The sequence below is a fragment of the Acomys russatus genome, chromosome 27 (genome assembly GCF_903995435.1).
Source record: "Acomys russatus chromosome 27, mAcoRus1.1, whole genome shotgun sequence".
Taxonomy (NCBI): domain Eukaryota; kingdom Metazoa; phylum Chordata; class Mammalia; order Rodentia; family Muridae; genus Acomys; species Acomys russatus.
This window is the reverse complement of record NC_067163.1, coordinates 57,179,018-57,194,081: the sequence shown is the minus strand read 5'-3', so window position 1 is coordinate 57,194,081 and position 15,064 is coordinate 57,179,018. Positions and strand designations below refer to the sequence as shown.

At 57.3% G+C, this 15,064-nt stretch overlaps 1 protein-coding gene and 1 long non-coding RNA gene across 2 annotated transcripts in view; both read right to left on the bottom strand.

The window, feature by feature from the left end:
* Unc13a (unc-13 homolog A) overlaps positions 1 to 3,896 on the bottom strand; it is a 37,986-nt gene extending 34,090 nt beyond the window's left edge. The window contains exons 1-5 of the mRNA XM_051169828.1: positions 3,815 to 3,896; positions 3,520 to 3,593; positions 3,193 to 3,247; positions 2,291 to 2,323; positions 839 to 1,046 (exon numbers count right to left, since the gene is read on the bottom strand). Of these exons, the coding sequence (XP_051025785.1) occupies positions 839 to 1,046; positions 2,291 to 2,323; positions 3,193 to 3,247; positions 3,520 to 3,593; positions 3,815 to 3,896 (452 nt within the window). The remainder of the gene's footprint in view (positions 1 to 838; positions 1,047 to 2,290; positions 2,324 to 3,192; positions 3,248 to 3,519; positions 3,594 to 3,814) is intronic.
* Positions 3,897 to 4,672: 776 nt separating this feature from the next.
* LOC127210046 (uncharacterized) lies at positions 4,673 to 7,344 on the bottom strand. Its single transcript, XR_007833256.1, has 3 exons — positions 7,306 to 7,344; positions 6,650 to 6,753; positions 4,673 to 4,790 (listed from the first exon to the last, which is right to left on the bottom strand). It is a non-coding gene; the product is annotated as an uncharacterized LOC127210046 (long non-coding RNA).
* Between the last annotated feature and the right edge of the window lie 7,720 nt (positions 7,345 to 15,064).

The following is a 15,064-nucleotide window of genomic DNA, read 5'->3' as shown; positions in this document are numbered from 1 at the left end:
GGCGATCCCAGCGCCATGCTCCAGAAAGCCGCCCCTAACGTCCCTGTCTCCAGCCGACCCCACAGCAGGTCCGAGTCCGCTTGTGTCTTCTGCAGCTACATGAGCCAGCACTGGCCGCGACGGGCAGCGCGTCAGGGCTCGAGGCCGGTGTCAGCACACAGGCAGCCTCCCCACAGCCAAGCGCAGGGGTCTCGCTCACCCTGCCCCACTATTGGCCCTCCCAAGACATCACCAGAGACATGCGCAAAGTGGGAGGGCTTGCGCTCAGGGGGCAGAGTGCCTGGTTAGCACGCGTGGCGCCTTGGCTTCCATCCCTGGCGTGGCGTGCACGCCTGTCACTGCCACGCATGGGAGTGAGAGCCAGAAAGACCTGGAGCCAGAGCTTTTAAAGGCTGGTCCGCAGGTGAGAACTGGCAGTTAAGCCTTGTTTTTGTTTTGTTTGTTTAAGACAGGATCTCACGTAGCCCAGGCTAACCTCCAATTCTCTCCATAACTGAAATAGCTATGAACTCCTGATCCCCTGCCTCCATCTTAAACGAGAGGCTCCAGTGCTACAAGAAAGCACCAAGAACTGGCTATCAGGCTCAGTGTGTACAGGTGCTCGCCACCAAGCCTGGTGACCTGAGTTCAACGTCCAGGACCCACTAAGTAGCAGGACTCAACAAGTTGTTGTCTGACACCAACACACACACACACACACACACACACACCACGGCATAACACACATGCCCCCAAAACAAAATAAACAAATGTAATTATAAAAATGTTCTGTGAGATGGGCCTGACTTGAGCTAGGCAAACTCGCGCAGTGCCGGCCACTCCCCGGCCCCACAGCCACCTGAGCGCCCGCGGCTCGGAGAACTCCTCATAGCTGTGCATGGAGTCGCTGTAGGACTCCCGGGACCCCAGAGGGGGCGGGCGCACGGAGTACTGATGCACCGAGGCGTTGGGCTGCGACGTCGTGTAGTAAGGCGGCGGGATGCTGTTGCTCGTCTCACTCCGATAGTCACTGTCCCGGTCATCGACCGCACTGTCGGGGTCGTCGTCTGCAGGGGAGAGGAGGGGTGGGGACAGGAGAGCGCACACGGTGAGGCTAACCTAACCTCCCACTGCTGCGTCTTCATCCCCTGCTATCACCGCAGGAGGGAGGGCGGAAGCCCCGCCGTGCCTCTTGAGAGGACGAGGACCCAGCTGTGCCACCGGGGAGGACAGGGACTCAGCTGTGCCACTTGGGAGGACCGAGACCCAGCTGTGCCGTCTGGGAGGATGGGGACTCAGCTGTGCCACCTGGGAGGACGGGCACCCAGTTGTGCCTTGAGGGAGACTAGGGGCTCACTGAGCCGCTCGCGCCCACTTCCTAGCGGAGCGCGCCCTCTGGCGGCCCCTAGACAAATGTCCCTGACACTCAGGATCTTTGCTGCAGTCACCAGAGCACCCTGCTGCCAACCGGTCCCTCCACTAAGTGGCTTTTGCTGTGGCCAAAGCGACATTCTTTTACCTAAACTGCCCTAGACTGGTTCAAATGTTCTCAGCTCAAGTCATGCATGCTCAGCAATCTATGACTTTTTTTTTTTTAAACAACACATTATTTTGAACAGGAAAGCCATTCCAAGTGAAGTATCTGCTTTCTATCAATTGTTTATAAGATTATTATATTACGCAGGGCATAGTGATGTACATCTTTAGTCCCAGCACTTTGGAGGCAGAGATAGGTGGATCTCTGTGAGTTCGAGGCCAGCCAGGGCTGCACCAAAATATTAAAAACCAAAACCAAGACCATTTATTGATTGTAGCAGTCGGTTGTCTACCTGTGGGTGCTGGGGGATCAAACACAGGTGGAGTTTCCTTGTCTTTACCCACTGAGCCATCTCCCTGTCCCAACCTATGGCTTCCGGCCAAACCGCCTGTGTGTGCCTGCGCCATCTCCAGCCATTTTGGATTTGAGAGCATCATCTGCTCTGGGATCCATTAGCTTCCCCTTGACCCGGCCAGACTGAAGCTTTGACCAAAAGTATCTGCTTGCACAGCTGACGCTGCTCGTCACATTGCCCGGTGTTAGGGGACAAGAAGGGTGGGGATGGCTTAGGGAACTGGTGTTCCCTCAAGGACACAGCCAGGGAGTCTCTGTCTGGCTGCTGTTAAGCACCTGGCCCTAGTCTCCCGCATGTGTGTGACATGAGGTCACTTCCAGGGTGCCAAGGGGAACAGAGACAGGAACATGGGGGCAATGAGGGGCCTCGGGGACCCCAAGGTGTCTGCATCCCCGAGAGCCTCTGCATGTGTTACTTACTCTGCTCTCCCCAGCCAAAGTAATTCCAGTTGCCTGTGAGAGAACAGACACAGTGAGCTCCAGCCGCGGGCCCATGCCAGCCTCCACCTCCACACCAGCCTCCACCCCCACACCAGCCTCCACCCAGGCCCCTGCTATGGCAGGCTCTTGGGGTTCTACTCTACCACCTTGGGGTGGTGGCAGGCTTCGGACTGTCTGCCCAGGTCAGCATGCCCTCATATCCCCACATCAACTCCAGCATAGAATTTTTTTTTTTTAAATCACAGGGGCCACTCGGGAGGCAGAGGCAGGTGGATTGCTGTGAGTTCGAGGCCAGCCTGGTCTACAAAGTGAGTCCAGGACAGCCAAGGCTACACAGAGAAACCCTATCTCAAAAAACAAAACAAAACAAAACAAAACACCCAAAAAAACAAAAGAGAAAAGAAAGAAAAAAGCCCACAGGGGCCATGCATTGCCCCTCCCCCTCTAGGCTTGAGACACTGAATGGGGTCCCTCACTGGGTCTTGGGCTCCCAACCAGGCTGGACGGGGCAGGGCAAAGAGCTACCTCAGCAATGAACAGGCACAGGGTGCAGCATGGCTCAACCGTGACTCACTGATGCTCAGAAAGCTAAGGCAGGAGGATGGCCAGAGCCAGGAGCTCAAGCCAGGCTGGGTCACACAGGAGCCACAGTATCGCTAAGGGTGGTGGCTGCCTTGGTGGGGTAGGGTCCTTCAGCCCTGGCTGTCACTTTCCCAGACCATCCAGGCAGCTGGGAGGACACAGCAAGGCAGGAGCTGCACACCAGACTTAGGGTGCTCTGCTGAAATCTGCCGCCACCTCCTGTGTGCCCTTGGCCAGGCCTCAGAGTGGGACCCTCTAGACATGGTGACCGTAGTGTCACAGGGACAAGAGTCACTCACAGCACTGGCTGCTGGGCACGGGCAGTGGCTTGTCCGGCTGGTCCTGGAAGGAATACTGGGGAGGAGACGGTGTGTCAGGGACAGTGGGGACACGGCTCACCCTGACAAGCCCACAAAACCCGACTTTGCGCAGCCATGAAGCCGGATGGGGAGACAGAAGGCAGCCAAGGAGGAGCAGGCATGACTGGGGAGCCCTCTGCTGTGTCCCCTCCCACCTCGCCCCACCCAGAACACCACATGGGTCTCTTTCCTATGTGTCCCTGGAGAGGTTTGGGTCAGGAAGGCCGCTGCAGGGAGCAGACAGGTGCTGAGGGCCCACCCACCCACCTCGTCCTGGTCACGCATGGCGTTCAGCTGCTCCAGCTTTTTGGCCCAGTAGCGCGCCTCCTCTTCCGGGATGTCTGCAAGCAAAGCCGCCATGTCCTGGGGCTTCGGGGATCCCTGGCCTCCTTCCCTCGGGCCCTGGCTTGGTGGCCTGGGAAACCCCAGGAACAGATGGAGGCGGAGAGGGCGGGGGGGTGGGGCTCCAGGAGGGATTGTGAGGACCTGAAGACCACAGACCTCCCCTCCAGCTCAGCCCCCAAGCGGGCCCTGTGACCTGAGTCATCACCCTGGGACTCACCCAAAGGCAGCTCAAAATGCGCGTCCAGGAGGATGCGATGGAAGGTGGGGTCCTTGGTCCCACAGATCTCGCTGTCTGCCATGATGGCTTGAGAGTCCAGTGTGAGCCACTCTCCTGGACCCTCCTGGACATGGGCGAAGGCACGGGATAGGGGTCAGGACCCCCAGGGAAGGGGCTGGCCCCAAACACTGGCTACACACAGGCAGGCCTCTCGTGAGGTGCCCTCCTCACCCGTCACCAGACAGCAAAGGTTATGCCCTGACCCTCGGTACACACACTGCCTCCAGGGGACCTGGCTACTGTCACACCTTGGGCCACTGAGAACTTCGAGAGCCCCCTTCAGCTGCCTCCGGCTCTGGCTTTCATGGGAGTCGCATTTACTTTCTCTCTCTCTCTCTCTCTCTCTCTCTCTCTCTCTCTCTCTCTCTCTCTCTCTGTATTCTCTCATTTAGTGATTTAAAAACAAACATACACCTTGTCAAAGCCTGGTCCACCCCCACCCGGGCGGTGCTAGGGGTCCTCAAGAAGTCCTGGTCACTAGCCTTGCTCTGGGGACACAAAACTGGATGAGACACCCCAAGACCCAAGGAGCAGGTTGGACCCTCAACTGAGAATGAATCACGGGGCGGGGGGCGGGATGCAGCCATTATGGGGAGCCTACGGTGGCCGGCTCTGAATCACGAGGTGGTCGCCCAAACTGAGCACTGCGGGGGCGGGTGGGCTAAGTCTCATTTTCTCTATTCCACAAGCCCCTGGGCCACTGCCAGGCCCTCCCTCTGCCCCTGGCCCGTTGCCAGGCCCTCCCTCTGCCCCTGGCCCGCTGCCAGGCCCCTCCCTCTTCTCCAGCCTGTCACCCACCTCATTGGACTGGCGGATGGTGCGAAGCGGGATCCAGACAGTGCCCACCATCGTATCCCAGATGAGACCCTTGTTCCACACCTCCACCGTCAGGCCCAGATCCAGGCGGTTAATCTCACTGTGTGCACACCGGGTGGGGATGGGAAAAGACAGGCTCAGAGAGGTTAGGGCACTGGCCTGAAGACACACAGCACTAGGAAGCCAGGCCTGGAGGAGCCCGTGCTAAGAAAGGAAACACACTGATTCATCAATGGAGGGGAAACTGAAGCCACAGGAAGGAACATGTAGCACAGGCTATCTTATCACAGGCAGCCAGAGTTGCATCCAGAAGAGAAGTGGAAAGAAATGGTACCATTGCACCCTCCGTCTATAACCAGACCCTTGTGGGGTCATGAGGCACCAATAGCACTGGGCAGGCGAGAAACACACACTTCCCTGACAATTCTTGGCCAGACTCATCTCAGGGTATAATTTGGGGTTCCGAAACACTATTCCTTGTCCACAAAAGGGAACTCATCAAAGCGACACCCCTCAGGGTGATGCGCACAGTCGATTTTAAAAAGAATGAAAAACCGCAGAGTAGGGTGCAGCCCAGGTCGCTGGGTATCAGAACAGACAGGACAAGGAACCAGTGTGTTGGCACACACCTGTGACATCAGCACTCGGGAGACTGAGGCAGAAGGATCAGGTCGTCCTTAGGGATACAGTGAGGCCAGCCTGGGATACGTAAGATTCTGCCTCCTTCCAAAAAAATAAAACAGAGCCCAGTGGAGAGACTGTTTTGTAAAAGTGGACTCTGTGGCCTGCCTGGCTGGGGGTGACGGGAGGGTACAGGTATTGGCAGCAGGTATTTGTCCAGCGCCCCCCAACCCCGTTCCTGTGCGGTGTACCCTCGGAGGTCCCCATGGACTCCCACCCTCTTTATGGCAGAGGCTGGGAGCTGAACAAGAGAGGGGTGACGACCCCTCAGTAGTGAAGTAGGGAAGTCAGGGAAGGCGACCCGGAGGGGATGGTCAGCTGGAGGGGGACAGTGCAAAGGCTGAGGCCATGGAAGTAAGGGAGCCGCTGGGCTGTGGGGAGCAGTGACCGGTCCAAGTGACACTGAGGTGGCTTTCAGAACTAGGCCTGGGGAGCAGGCTAGGCGGGGTAAAAGGGGAAGTTGGGGTGCGGGGCTGGGTCAGAGGGGCGTGGAAGCGGGCTGAGTGTGTCCTGTGAGGACAGGCTTTCTCAGGTGGGAGTGGAGTAGTGAGGTGGGAGTGCCCGGCATGGCTTCCGCAGGAAGAATGGCGGGGTGGGGGCGGGGTAGGGTGGGGTGAGCGAGGCGGGACTGGGCCAGTGGGGTGGAGTCTGTGAGCGGAGCCTGCTCGGGGAGGAGCTTAAGAGGAGAGCCTAGCCGGGCGTGGTGGCGCACGCCTTTAATCCCAGCATTTGGGAGGCAGAGGCAGGCGGATTGCTGTGAGTTCGAGGCCAGCCTGGTCTACAAAGCGAGTCCAGGACAGCCAAGGCTACACAGAGAAACCCTGTCTCGAAAAACAAAACAAAACAAAACAAGAGGAGAGCCTAGCCTATTTGGGAGTAGGGTCTCAGGTGAGGACAGGGTCGGGACCTGTTAAAGTAAAGCTTGCTCGGGCGAGACCTGTGGGGTACGTCCTGGGGTGTGACCTGTGGGGTCCCCCGTGCATGGGGACTAGGGTGGGGAGGGGAGATCAGAACTGACGGGGACAGGGGTCCGGGGCAATGGTGTTGGGTCCTGTCTGAAATGGCCTATGGTGGGCAGGTTCTGCATGGGCAGGATTATTGTGGGTGGATGGCGCTTGTGGTGGGTCGGGCATGGATGGAGTCTTCTATGGGCTGGCCTGGAGAGTGTGGGCGGGGCCTGTTGTAGGCGGAGCCTTCTCCTGATGGGGAATTTGTGTGGGCGGGGCCTGTCATTGTGGGGCAGTGGTGGGCGGGGCTGGGGAGGGCGGGGCTATACACTCACAACATGAAGTCCTGCTCCCAGCTTGGCTGGCTGCCACGCACAGCAATGGTAGTGCTCTTCACGTTCTGCACCTTCAGCGTCACGTATGTGTTGAACTTCTCTGCAGCGGAAGAGTGGGGCAATGGCCGGATGTCCCCTTCCGGGTCCGGGTCCTCACCTCAACCAGCCGAGCATGGACCACGGGGCCCGGGTCCCAGAACCGCTAATTATGATCCATTCTTACAATTACACAGAGGAAATGGAAGCATGTTTATAAAGGATTTGCTTTTCAGCTTGGGAAACTGAGGCTCCAGGAGGCCATGTGGAAGGATGGCGAGTTCAAGGCCCGCCTTAGCTACAGAATGAGTTCCAAGCTAGCCTGGGCAGCTTAACTAGATCATGTCTTAAAATAGTGACAGACGGGGCTACGATGGAGTTTGGATGTGTGTGTGCAGGCTTTGGGTTCCCCTTGGTCTCAGGCGCTGCCTACCCCAGAGTCCCTCCCCAGGAAGACCTCTGGCCTGCTTGGGGACGAAGCTCACTCCTGAGATGAACCTGCCCTGTGCATGGAAGCAGGTGCCTAAGTCCCTCCTCAGGCCCAGGAGACCAGGTAAGAACAGACAGGACGACAGTTGACGGGGACAGTGCAGGACAGCCAGGACAGGACACTTACCTTGGGCACCATCAAACTTGGCTTTTTTGACTGTGAAGAGAGAGACAGAAGGAGCAAGCAAGGAGGGTTGTGGAGAGGAGGAGGAGGAGGAGGAGGGGAGAGAGAGAGAGAGAGAGAGAGAGAGAGAGAGAGAGAGAGAGAGAGGAGGTCAGAGGCAGAGAGGAGGAGGAGGAAGAGGGAACAGGCCATCAGGTAGGCCCAGAGCATGAGGCATCCGGCCTGTGGGCAGACCCCCTTCCCCTCCCCCTCCCCCAGGCTCCCCGTGGGCTCTTCACCCCAAGTCAAATAAAGCTGGAACTGAGGAGGTGGCAGGAGGCCTTCCAGTACGTCACCGACAGATTGGTGAGGGACATTCCCTGTCACCTGCAGGGTCAGAGACCCTGACTCAGTTGTCACCTCACTCAGTCCAAAGGCACACAGGGCTTGGTGTTGAACCCTCTGGAGGCGGGTGGAGACTGAGCCTGTGGGCCCCCTCCATCCTCTAGTCAGCTTCCCAGCTGAGGTTCCCTCCCCTCCCTAGGGCTGTGTACACAGAGTACAGGAACCTGAGAAAACCCAAAGAAGGGGTAATAATACACTCAGAAGACCAGGCTGTCCTGTCCTCCTAGGCCCTGCCACCCTTGCTCCCAGAAGCCATGAACACAGCTGCTGGTGACACTGGGGACAGTTCATGAGACACTATCTTGTACACGGGAGTGATCTGTACTCTACAAATAGCACCGCACCCCCGAACCAGACCGGGAGGTCCTCAGCATGTGAGCTCCTGGGCCATCACCAAGCCCTGGAGGGAAAACTCATTAAAAAAAAAAAAAAAAAAAAAAAAAGATTTAGTTATTATTCTGCCTGCACATACACCTCCACACCAGAAGAGGGCGCCAGATCTCAGTATAGATGGTTGTGAGCCACCATGTGGTTGCAGGGAATTGAACTCAGGACCTCTGGAAGAGCACCCAGTACTCTTAACCTCTGAGCCATCTCTCCAGGCCGAAAAACTCAATTTTTTTTTTTAACTTGTTTGTTTGTTTGTAGACAGGGTTTCTCTGTAGCCTTGGCTGTCCTGGACTAACTTTGTAGACCAGGCTGGCCTCGAACTCACAGCGATCCGCCTGTCTCACCACCACCCGCCTTAAAACTCATTTTTAAAATGGCAATGAGTTTGTCAATTTGCCCAGGACACTCGGGGTTACGGAGTAGTATGAATGGAGAACAGAACGTGGGGTGTGGGGGAGAGAGATTCAGCCTAGAAGCTGTGTTCACATCCTAGTACTGTGTGGCCCGCGGCTTGCGAACGAGGTCTCTGAGGCTTCATCCTCAGCTCGCTCTTTTTCCGTAGTTTCCGGGGCCTCCTGGCTGCTGTTTCCCCCTTCCTCCACCTCTCTGTCATGTCCTCCCTCTTCCTCTGTGATCCTCAGCCCCTACGCTGCAGCCTCTGGCTGGAGGGTGAAGGCTGCGTGGAGCCCCTGCCTCCTGACAGCCCAGGGTCACACTCAGTCAGAGCTAGGATCCAGGAGACCCAGGACGTCGTCGGTAGGGGAAACTGTAGAGGGGAGAGGCGGAGGGGGGCAGCCATGGAGAAGGCGGAGCCTAGGGGGGAGTGGGTAGGAGTGTGGTCTGGAGCATAGCATGGTGTGGGAGCTCCGGGGAGAGGAACGGAATCTGAAAGGGGGCGAAGGTCGAAGTGTTGAGAAGAGGGTTTGAGGTGTCTCTGCAAGGAGTCCATGTGTCTGGGGAAAGAGTGGAGGTGTCTGCGGGTTTGTCTGGGGGGAGGGCAACTGGGAGCAGTGGGGAGGGAGAGTGTATCAGAGCTGGGGAGCGGAAGAGTGTCTGGGAGGGGGAGAGTTCGGGGCGCGGGGGGGGGGTGTGTCAGAGCAGGAGGAAGTTCTAGGGTTCCGGCATAGGGTGTCTGGGGAGTAGAGGGTGGGGTTAGGGTAGAGCAGCTGCTGTGCGAGCGCGCGTGTGTCCCATCACGTCCCCAGTCACCGCCTGGTCACATCCCGCCACCTCCCAAAGCCGTGCTTGGGTTAGTGGCGGAAGCGCCTCGTCCGCTCAGCTATTTATAGCCCTCGGCGAGGCCGCAGGTGATTCAAGTGCCGGCAACCTTCCATGGCCTCAGTTTCCCCACCTAGTTGAGGGTGGAGCTGCCTCTCCCTCGGGTCCCTTATCCTCCCCCCACACCCCGCACTATTTTTATTCTCTGTAGCAGCCTCGGGTGCTCAGATCCATTTTCTGATTAAAGGCTGCCCTCTTGGGGAGACTTGTCCAGGTCCAGAGGGCGGGGTGGGGGATCTGGCCACTGGGGAGCCTCTGAAAGGCAACAGGGTTACCAAGGAAGGCTAACAGACCTTCCGTGAGCTATGGATGACAACAGTAGAGATGCTGCCTGCAGGCTGGGCACCCGGAGGGTCTATCCTGCTGTCACCCTGTATCTCCTTGTAAGGGAGGCAGCACAGACAGTCGCAGGGTGTAGGTCCCTGTTGCCGGCTGTAGGGACAGTTTTGCAAAGGATTCTGGGAAAGGAGAAGGAAACAGACCCCTGACCTAACTTTCCTCCCCAGTACACAGCCAGCCAGGCAGTCCTCAGCTCCTCCCTGCTGGGTGGACTTAGGCAAATGGATGAACCTCTCTGGGGCTCAGTTTTCCTCATCTGTGAAGTGGGGTGAAGTGGACAGACAGGTTCAACGCTTGTGTTATTCCTGTTCAGACTTCGCACACACATGTGCGGGCACATGAACACACCCACACTCCTCTGTCCATCCTTGTGAAATATTTATGTAGCCTTAAAGACATACACTTCTCATCTGAGCACTCCAGATGTTGAAACAAAAAGATCAGAAGTTCAAAGCCAGCCTCTGCTCACAGTGAAACTAGAAATGGTGCTTGGGGTGGCGCTGGAGAGGGTTCAGTCATTGGGAGGTGCCCTCCCCTATCTGTCTGTCTCTCTGTTTTGTTTTATTGTTGTCATTTTGGTTTGGGTTTGGGGGGCAGGAATTAAAGATGTGCACCCAGCTAAAATATGGCTTTCTTTCTTTCTTTCTTTCCTTCTTTCTTTCTTTCATTCAGAAAAGTGGAGGAAGAAGCTGGGAGCTAGCTCGTGGGTAAAGAGTCTGCCACATGAGAACTAAAACTTCAGACCCACAGGTCCCTGGAAAGAGGGAGCCTGAGTGTTGACCACTGTAACCCCAGCTCTCGGGAAGCAAAGAGAAGCAGATCTGGGGTCCCACGGCCAATCAGAGAGTTCCAGAGCGGCTGTCTCAACAGACTGGGATCCCGGTGGTGGGAGGGGAAGGCCGACTGTCCAATATTGTCTTTTGATCGCCGCATAGGCTCATACATGGCTTCCTGCAGGTCAGGTGAGGTCACAGGAAGGAGACAAACTTGGTGTAGCTATCTGCCTGTGAACAAATATGTTTGGGAGCTGTGGTCATGGGAGGGGACCTTCCTTCTGTTTGTGACAGGGCTCACATAACCCAGGCTGGCCTCAAATTCATTGTGTAGCTGAGAATGACCTCAAACTCCTGAACTCCTGCCGCTGCCCCAGGTGCTCGGATGACTGGCTTGAGCCACCAGGCCCAGTTTCTGTGGTGCTAGGGATGAAATCCAGGCCTTTGTACATGTGGGCAGTACTGTGCCAACTGAGCTGCAAACACTGTGCCAACTGAGCTGCAAGCACTGTGCCAACTGAGCCGCAAGCACTGTGCCAACTGAGCTATCAGCACTGTACCAACTGAGCTATAAGCACTGTGCCAACTGAGCCATAAGCACTGTGCCAACTGAGTTATAAGCACTGTACCAACTGAGCTATAAGCACTGTGCCAACTGAGCTATAAGCACTGTGCCAACTGAGCTGCAACCATTGTGCCAACTGAGCTATAAGCACTGTACCAACTGAGCTGCAAACACTGTGCCAACTGAGCTATAAGCACTGTCCCAACTGAGCTGCAAACATGTGCCAACCGAGCTGCAAGCACTGTGCCAACTGAGCTGCAAACACTGCGCCAACTGAGCTGCAAGCATTGTACCAACTGAGCTGCAAACACTGTGCCAACTGAGCTGCAAACACTGTGCCAACTGAGCTGCAAACACTGTGCCAACTGAGCCGCAAGCACTGTGCCAACTGAGCTATCAGCACTGTACCAACTGAGCCATAAGCACTGTGCCAACTGAGCTATAAGCACTGTACCAACTGAGCTATAAGCACTGTGCCAACTGAGCTATAAGCACTGTGCCAACTGAGCTGCAACCATTGTGCCAACTGAGCTATAAGCACTGTACCAACTGAGCTGCAAACACTGTGCCAACCGAGCTGCAAACACTGTGCCAACCGAGCTGCAAACACTGTGCCAACTGAGCTGCAAGCATTGTACCAACTGAACTGCAAGCACTGTGCCAACTGAGCTGCAAGCACTGTGCCAACTGAGCTGCAAGCACTGTGCCAACTGAGCCATAAGCACTGTGCCAACTGAGCTGGGAACACTGTGCTGAGCTATAAGCACTGCACCAACTGTGCTGCAAGCACTATTATAAGCACTTTACTAATTGAGCAGCAAGCACCCCGCACACCGGGTGTGTCAGCCCCTGCCCTTCTATGTGTATATCCTAAACATTGCTTATCATCCGGCGTGCACAGTCCCGATCTGTATCTGCAACACGGCAGCTTCGATTGCAGGAGAGACCCCAGAATACCCGACCGCAGGGAAGGGCGGTGGGTGGTTGGCACGAGGGTATCCCCTTCTGTGAGTCTGAGCTCACATCCACTGGACGCCTCCAGGCGCAGCTTTGACCAGGCCCGGCCCTTCCCCGCTGCGAGCCCCACCTGCACCTCCTTGCTAGCTTCCTTTCCCCAAAGTTCTGCCTTTCACCCCCAGATCTCCCCACCATGGCGTCCGGTGTACAAACGTCGCCCGCCCGGGCCAGGCTTTCTGGAAGTCTCATTTGTGACGCTGCCCGCCCTCCACCCCCGCAGCCAAGCCTCCGGTTTGCGTCAGAGTTGGGGTGACCCCCCCACGTGAGGCAGGATGGGAGGACGCCGAGTGCAAGGAGCAACTGAGGACGAGGTCCCCTTCCATTTATGGCTGGATCTGTGGGGGGCTGCCTAGAGGGTTCCCTTCACGTTCAGCTCCAGTTACTTCCTAGGCCTGGAGACCGCGGCTGCTCGGTGACCCTGGGCGGCCCGAACCCTTCTCGGGACGGACTCCGAGAAAAGGGTTCCTGCGCCTTTAAGAACACCCGCGTCCACTAGACTCCAACAGCGCACCGTGGGGCGCGGGCGGGCGGGGCCGGGTTTGTGAATGGAGCGGCGTGCGGGGGCTGGGGGGGGAGGGAAAGGGGGAGGAGAGGGCGGCGAGGGGGAGGGGCAGAGGGGCGGGGCCATCTGGGGCCACGCAGCCGCGGAGATCAAATCTGCACATCCACCGCCCAAGGTCTCCCGCAGCCTGAGATCGGAGGCAAATGGAGACTCGCCCTCCGCCCCACACAGCCTCCCGGAGACGGGAAGGGGACAGGGTGCAGGGGGCCCCCCAATCCCCCCACAGACTCAGCCCTCACGCACCCCTACGTGGCCAGTCAGCCGCCCAAGGTCTCCCGCAGCAGAATTACCCCGCAGATGAGCCTGGCCCCGTTTGGTGCTTCCAGGGGGTGCAGGGGTCACACCTCTCCCGTGGTTCCCGCCCTCCTCCTCAAACGCGGAGCGTGGGCCTGGGCGTGGGCCTCGGTGCAGATGGCGTTTTGGCCCCAAAATAGCTGCCCCCCCACGTCTCATTCCCTCCCTCCTGCCCTAGGGGTGAGGCGGAGAGGGAACCACGAGCTTTCGCGAAGCCCACTGCACTGTTTGAGGGACACTGGGGACCGGAGGGCTTGTCCCCACGCCTAGGCCGGACCCACTGCCCCCATGTCCCCCCATCCTCCCGCGACTGCTCGGCCCCCACCAGCGCCTTACGGCATCTACCCAGGCGCCCCGAGCCCCGCATCCACGCGTGTGTGCGACAGACAGGACCCCTACAGCTGATCCGTGCGCGCCCTGCGGCGCTCACCGGGGGTCCCCTCCTCAATGCAGCCCGGCCTGGCTCATCCACGCGGACCCTACACCTTGCCCGCGTCCACGCAGCTCCTACCTCCCACGCACAGCAGAGACATGACTCCGGGCAGTCAGAGCGCGGCGGGCGCGGCGTGGGGCTCGGGGCTCACGCCGGGGCCCGGCCGCCGGCCATGTCGCTTCAGCACCGGGGGCGCGGACAGCGCCTGACGAGCGCTGACGCTGCGGCGCGGGCGGAGCCGGGGACGCGTGACGGGGCGGGGCCGGGCGGACGCCTTAAAGGGCCCGGGAGCGCCGGGAGCCCAAGCCAGGTTGCTACTCCAGCTCCCTAGCCCTCTGTCCCAGGCTCAACCTTAACGGGTCACCTGTTTAGTCTCCACGTTTCTATTTCTCTCTTGGAACCACCTAACCTGTGCTCTTGTTTTACATTCTCGTGGGTGATAAAACTCCTATTTGTTTGTCAAATCCCAGTCTTCAATGCCTCAGGAAAATGCACAGAAAATAAAATCAATCTAAATTTTAAAAATTACATCATGTATGTGTATGGGAGTGAACACGCATATATCACAGCGCTCATGTGGAGGTCAGAGGGTAATTTCCCATAGCTGTTTTTTCGTCACTATGTGAGTTCCTGGAATGCAATGCAAGTCCTCAGGCTTGTCTGGAAGGGCTCACTGAGTCATCATGCACGGCCTCACTGATGTGTGTGTGTGTGTGTGTGTGTGTGTGTGTGTGTGTGTGTGTGTGTGTGTGTCTGTGTGTGTGTGTGTGTCTGTCTGAATATGTGTGTGTATGTGTGTCTGTGTCTGTCTGAATATGTGTGTGTGTCTGTGTGTGTCTGTGTGTGTCTGTATATGTGTGTGTGTCTGTGTCTGTTTGTCTGAATATGTGTGTGTGTCTGTGTGTGTCTGTGTCTGTGTGTGTCTGTATATGTGTGTGTGTCTGTGTCTGTTTGTCTGAATATGTGTGTGTGTATGTGTGTATGTGTCTGTGTGTTAGTTTGCATACACACCTGTGCATGTAAGCCCAGAGGACAACTTCAGCTGCTGTCCCTCATGCACAGGTCACCTATTTATTGTTGTGGTGGTGGTTGTTGGCAGTGTCTGACAGGCCTGGGGCTCCCTGCTTACTCAGGCTGGCCCGTGTGGGGGTATTTCCCTTGTGTGCCTAGTGCCCAGGGAGGCCAGGAAAGGGTGTCAGGTGGCTGGGACTGGGGCTGCAGATGGCAGTTGGCCACTATGTGGGTGCCTGGAATCAAACTCAGGACCTCTGGAGGAGCTACCACACCCCATAGTCCCCCACCCGCCCTACTCTCTTTGTTCTCCTGGTCACTTCACGTTTTATACACATGTGTGACTATATGTCAGGGCACGTTCCAGAATCCACCTCACTTTTTATGTGTGTGGCCCCCAGTGAACTGCCCGGGATGGCTAAGCCTCCTGAGTAGCTGCAGTACAGGCCCACAGCCACCTCAGAGCTTCCTCAGTCCGGCCTGAGAGGCTTCGCTGTGTATGCTTGGCTCCTGACTGCAGTGTTGCTATGATCAGTTATCTCCATACGACCTACCGGGCTCTGCTTTGGGGGCCTTGAAAAATCTATGCAATGCCAGGTTGAGCTCATGGAGTCTCTGTCCCAGGACGATGTGGCAGTTGCTCTGAGCAGGGTGTGGTTGGAATAGGAGCCTCATTCAGGCCCCGCCCAGAAAACCCCTGTGAGGGATGGGGGGCG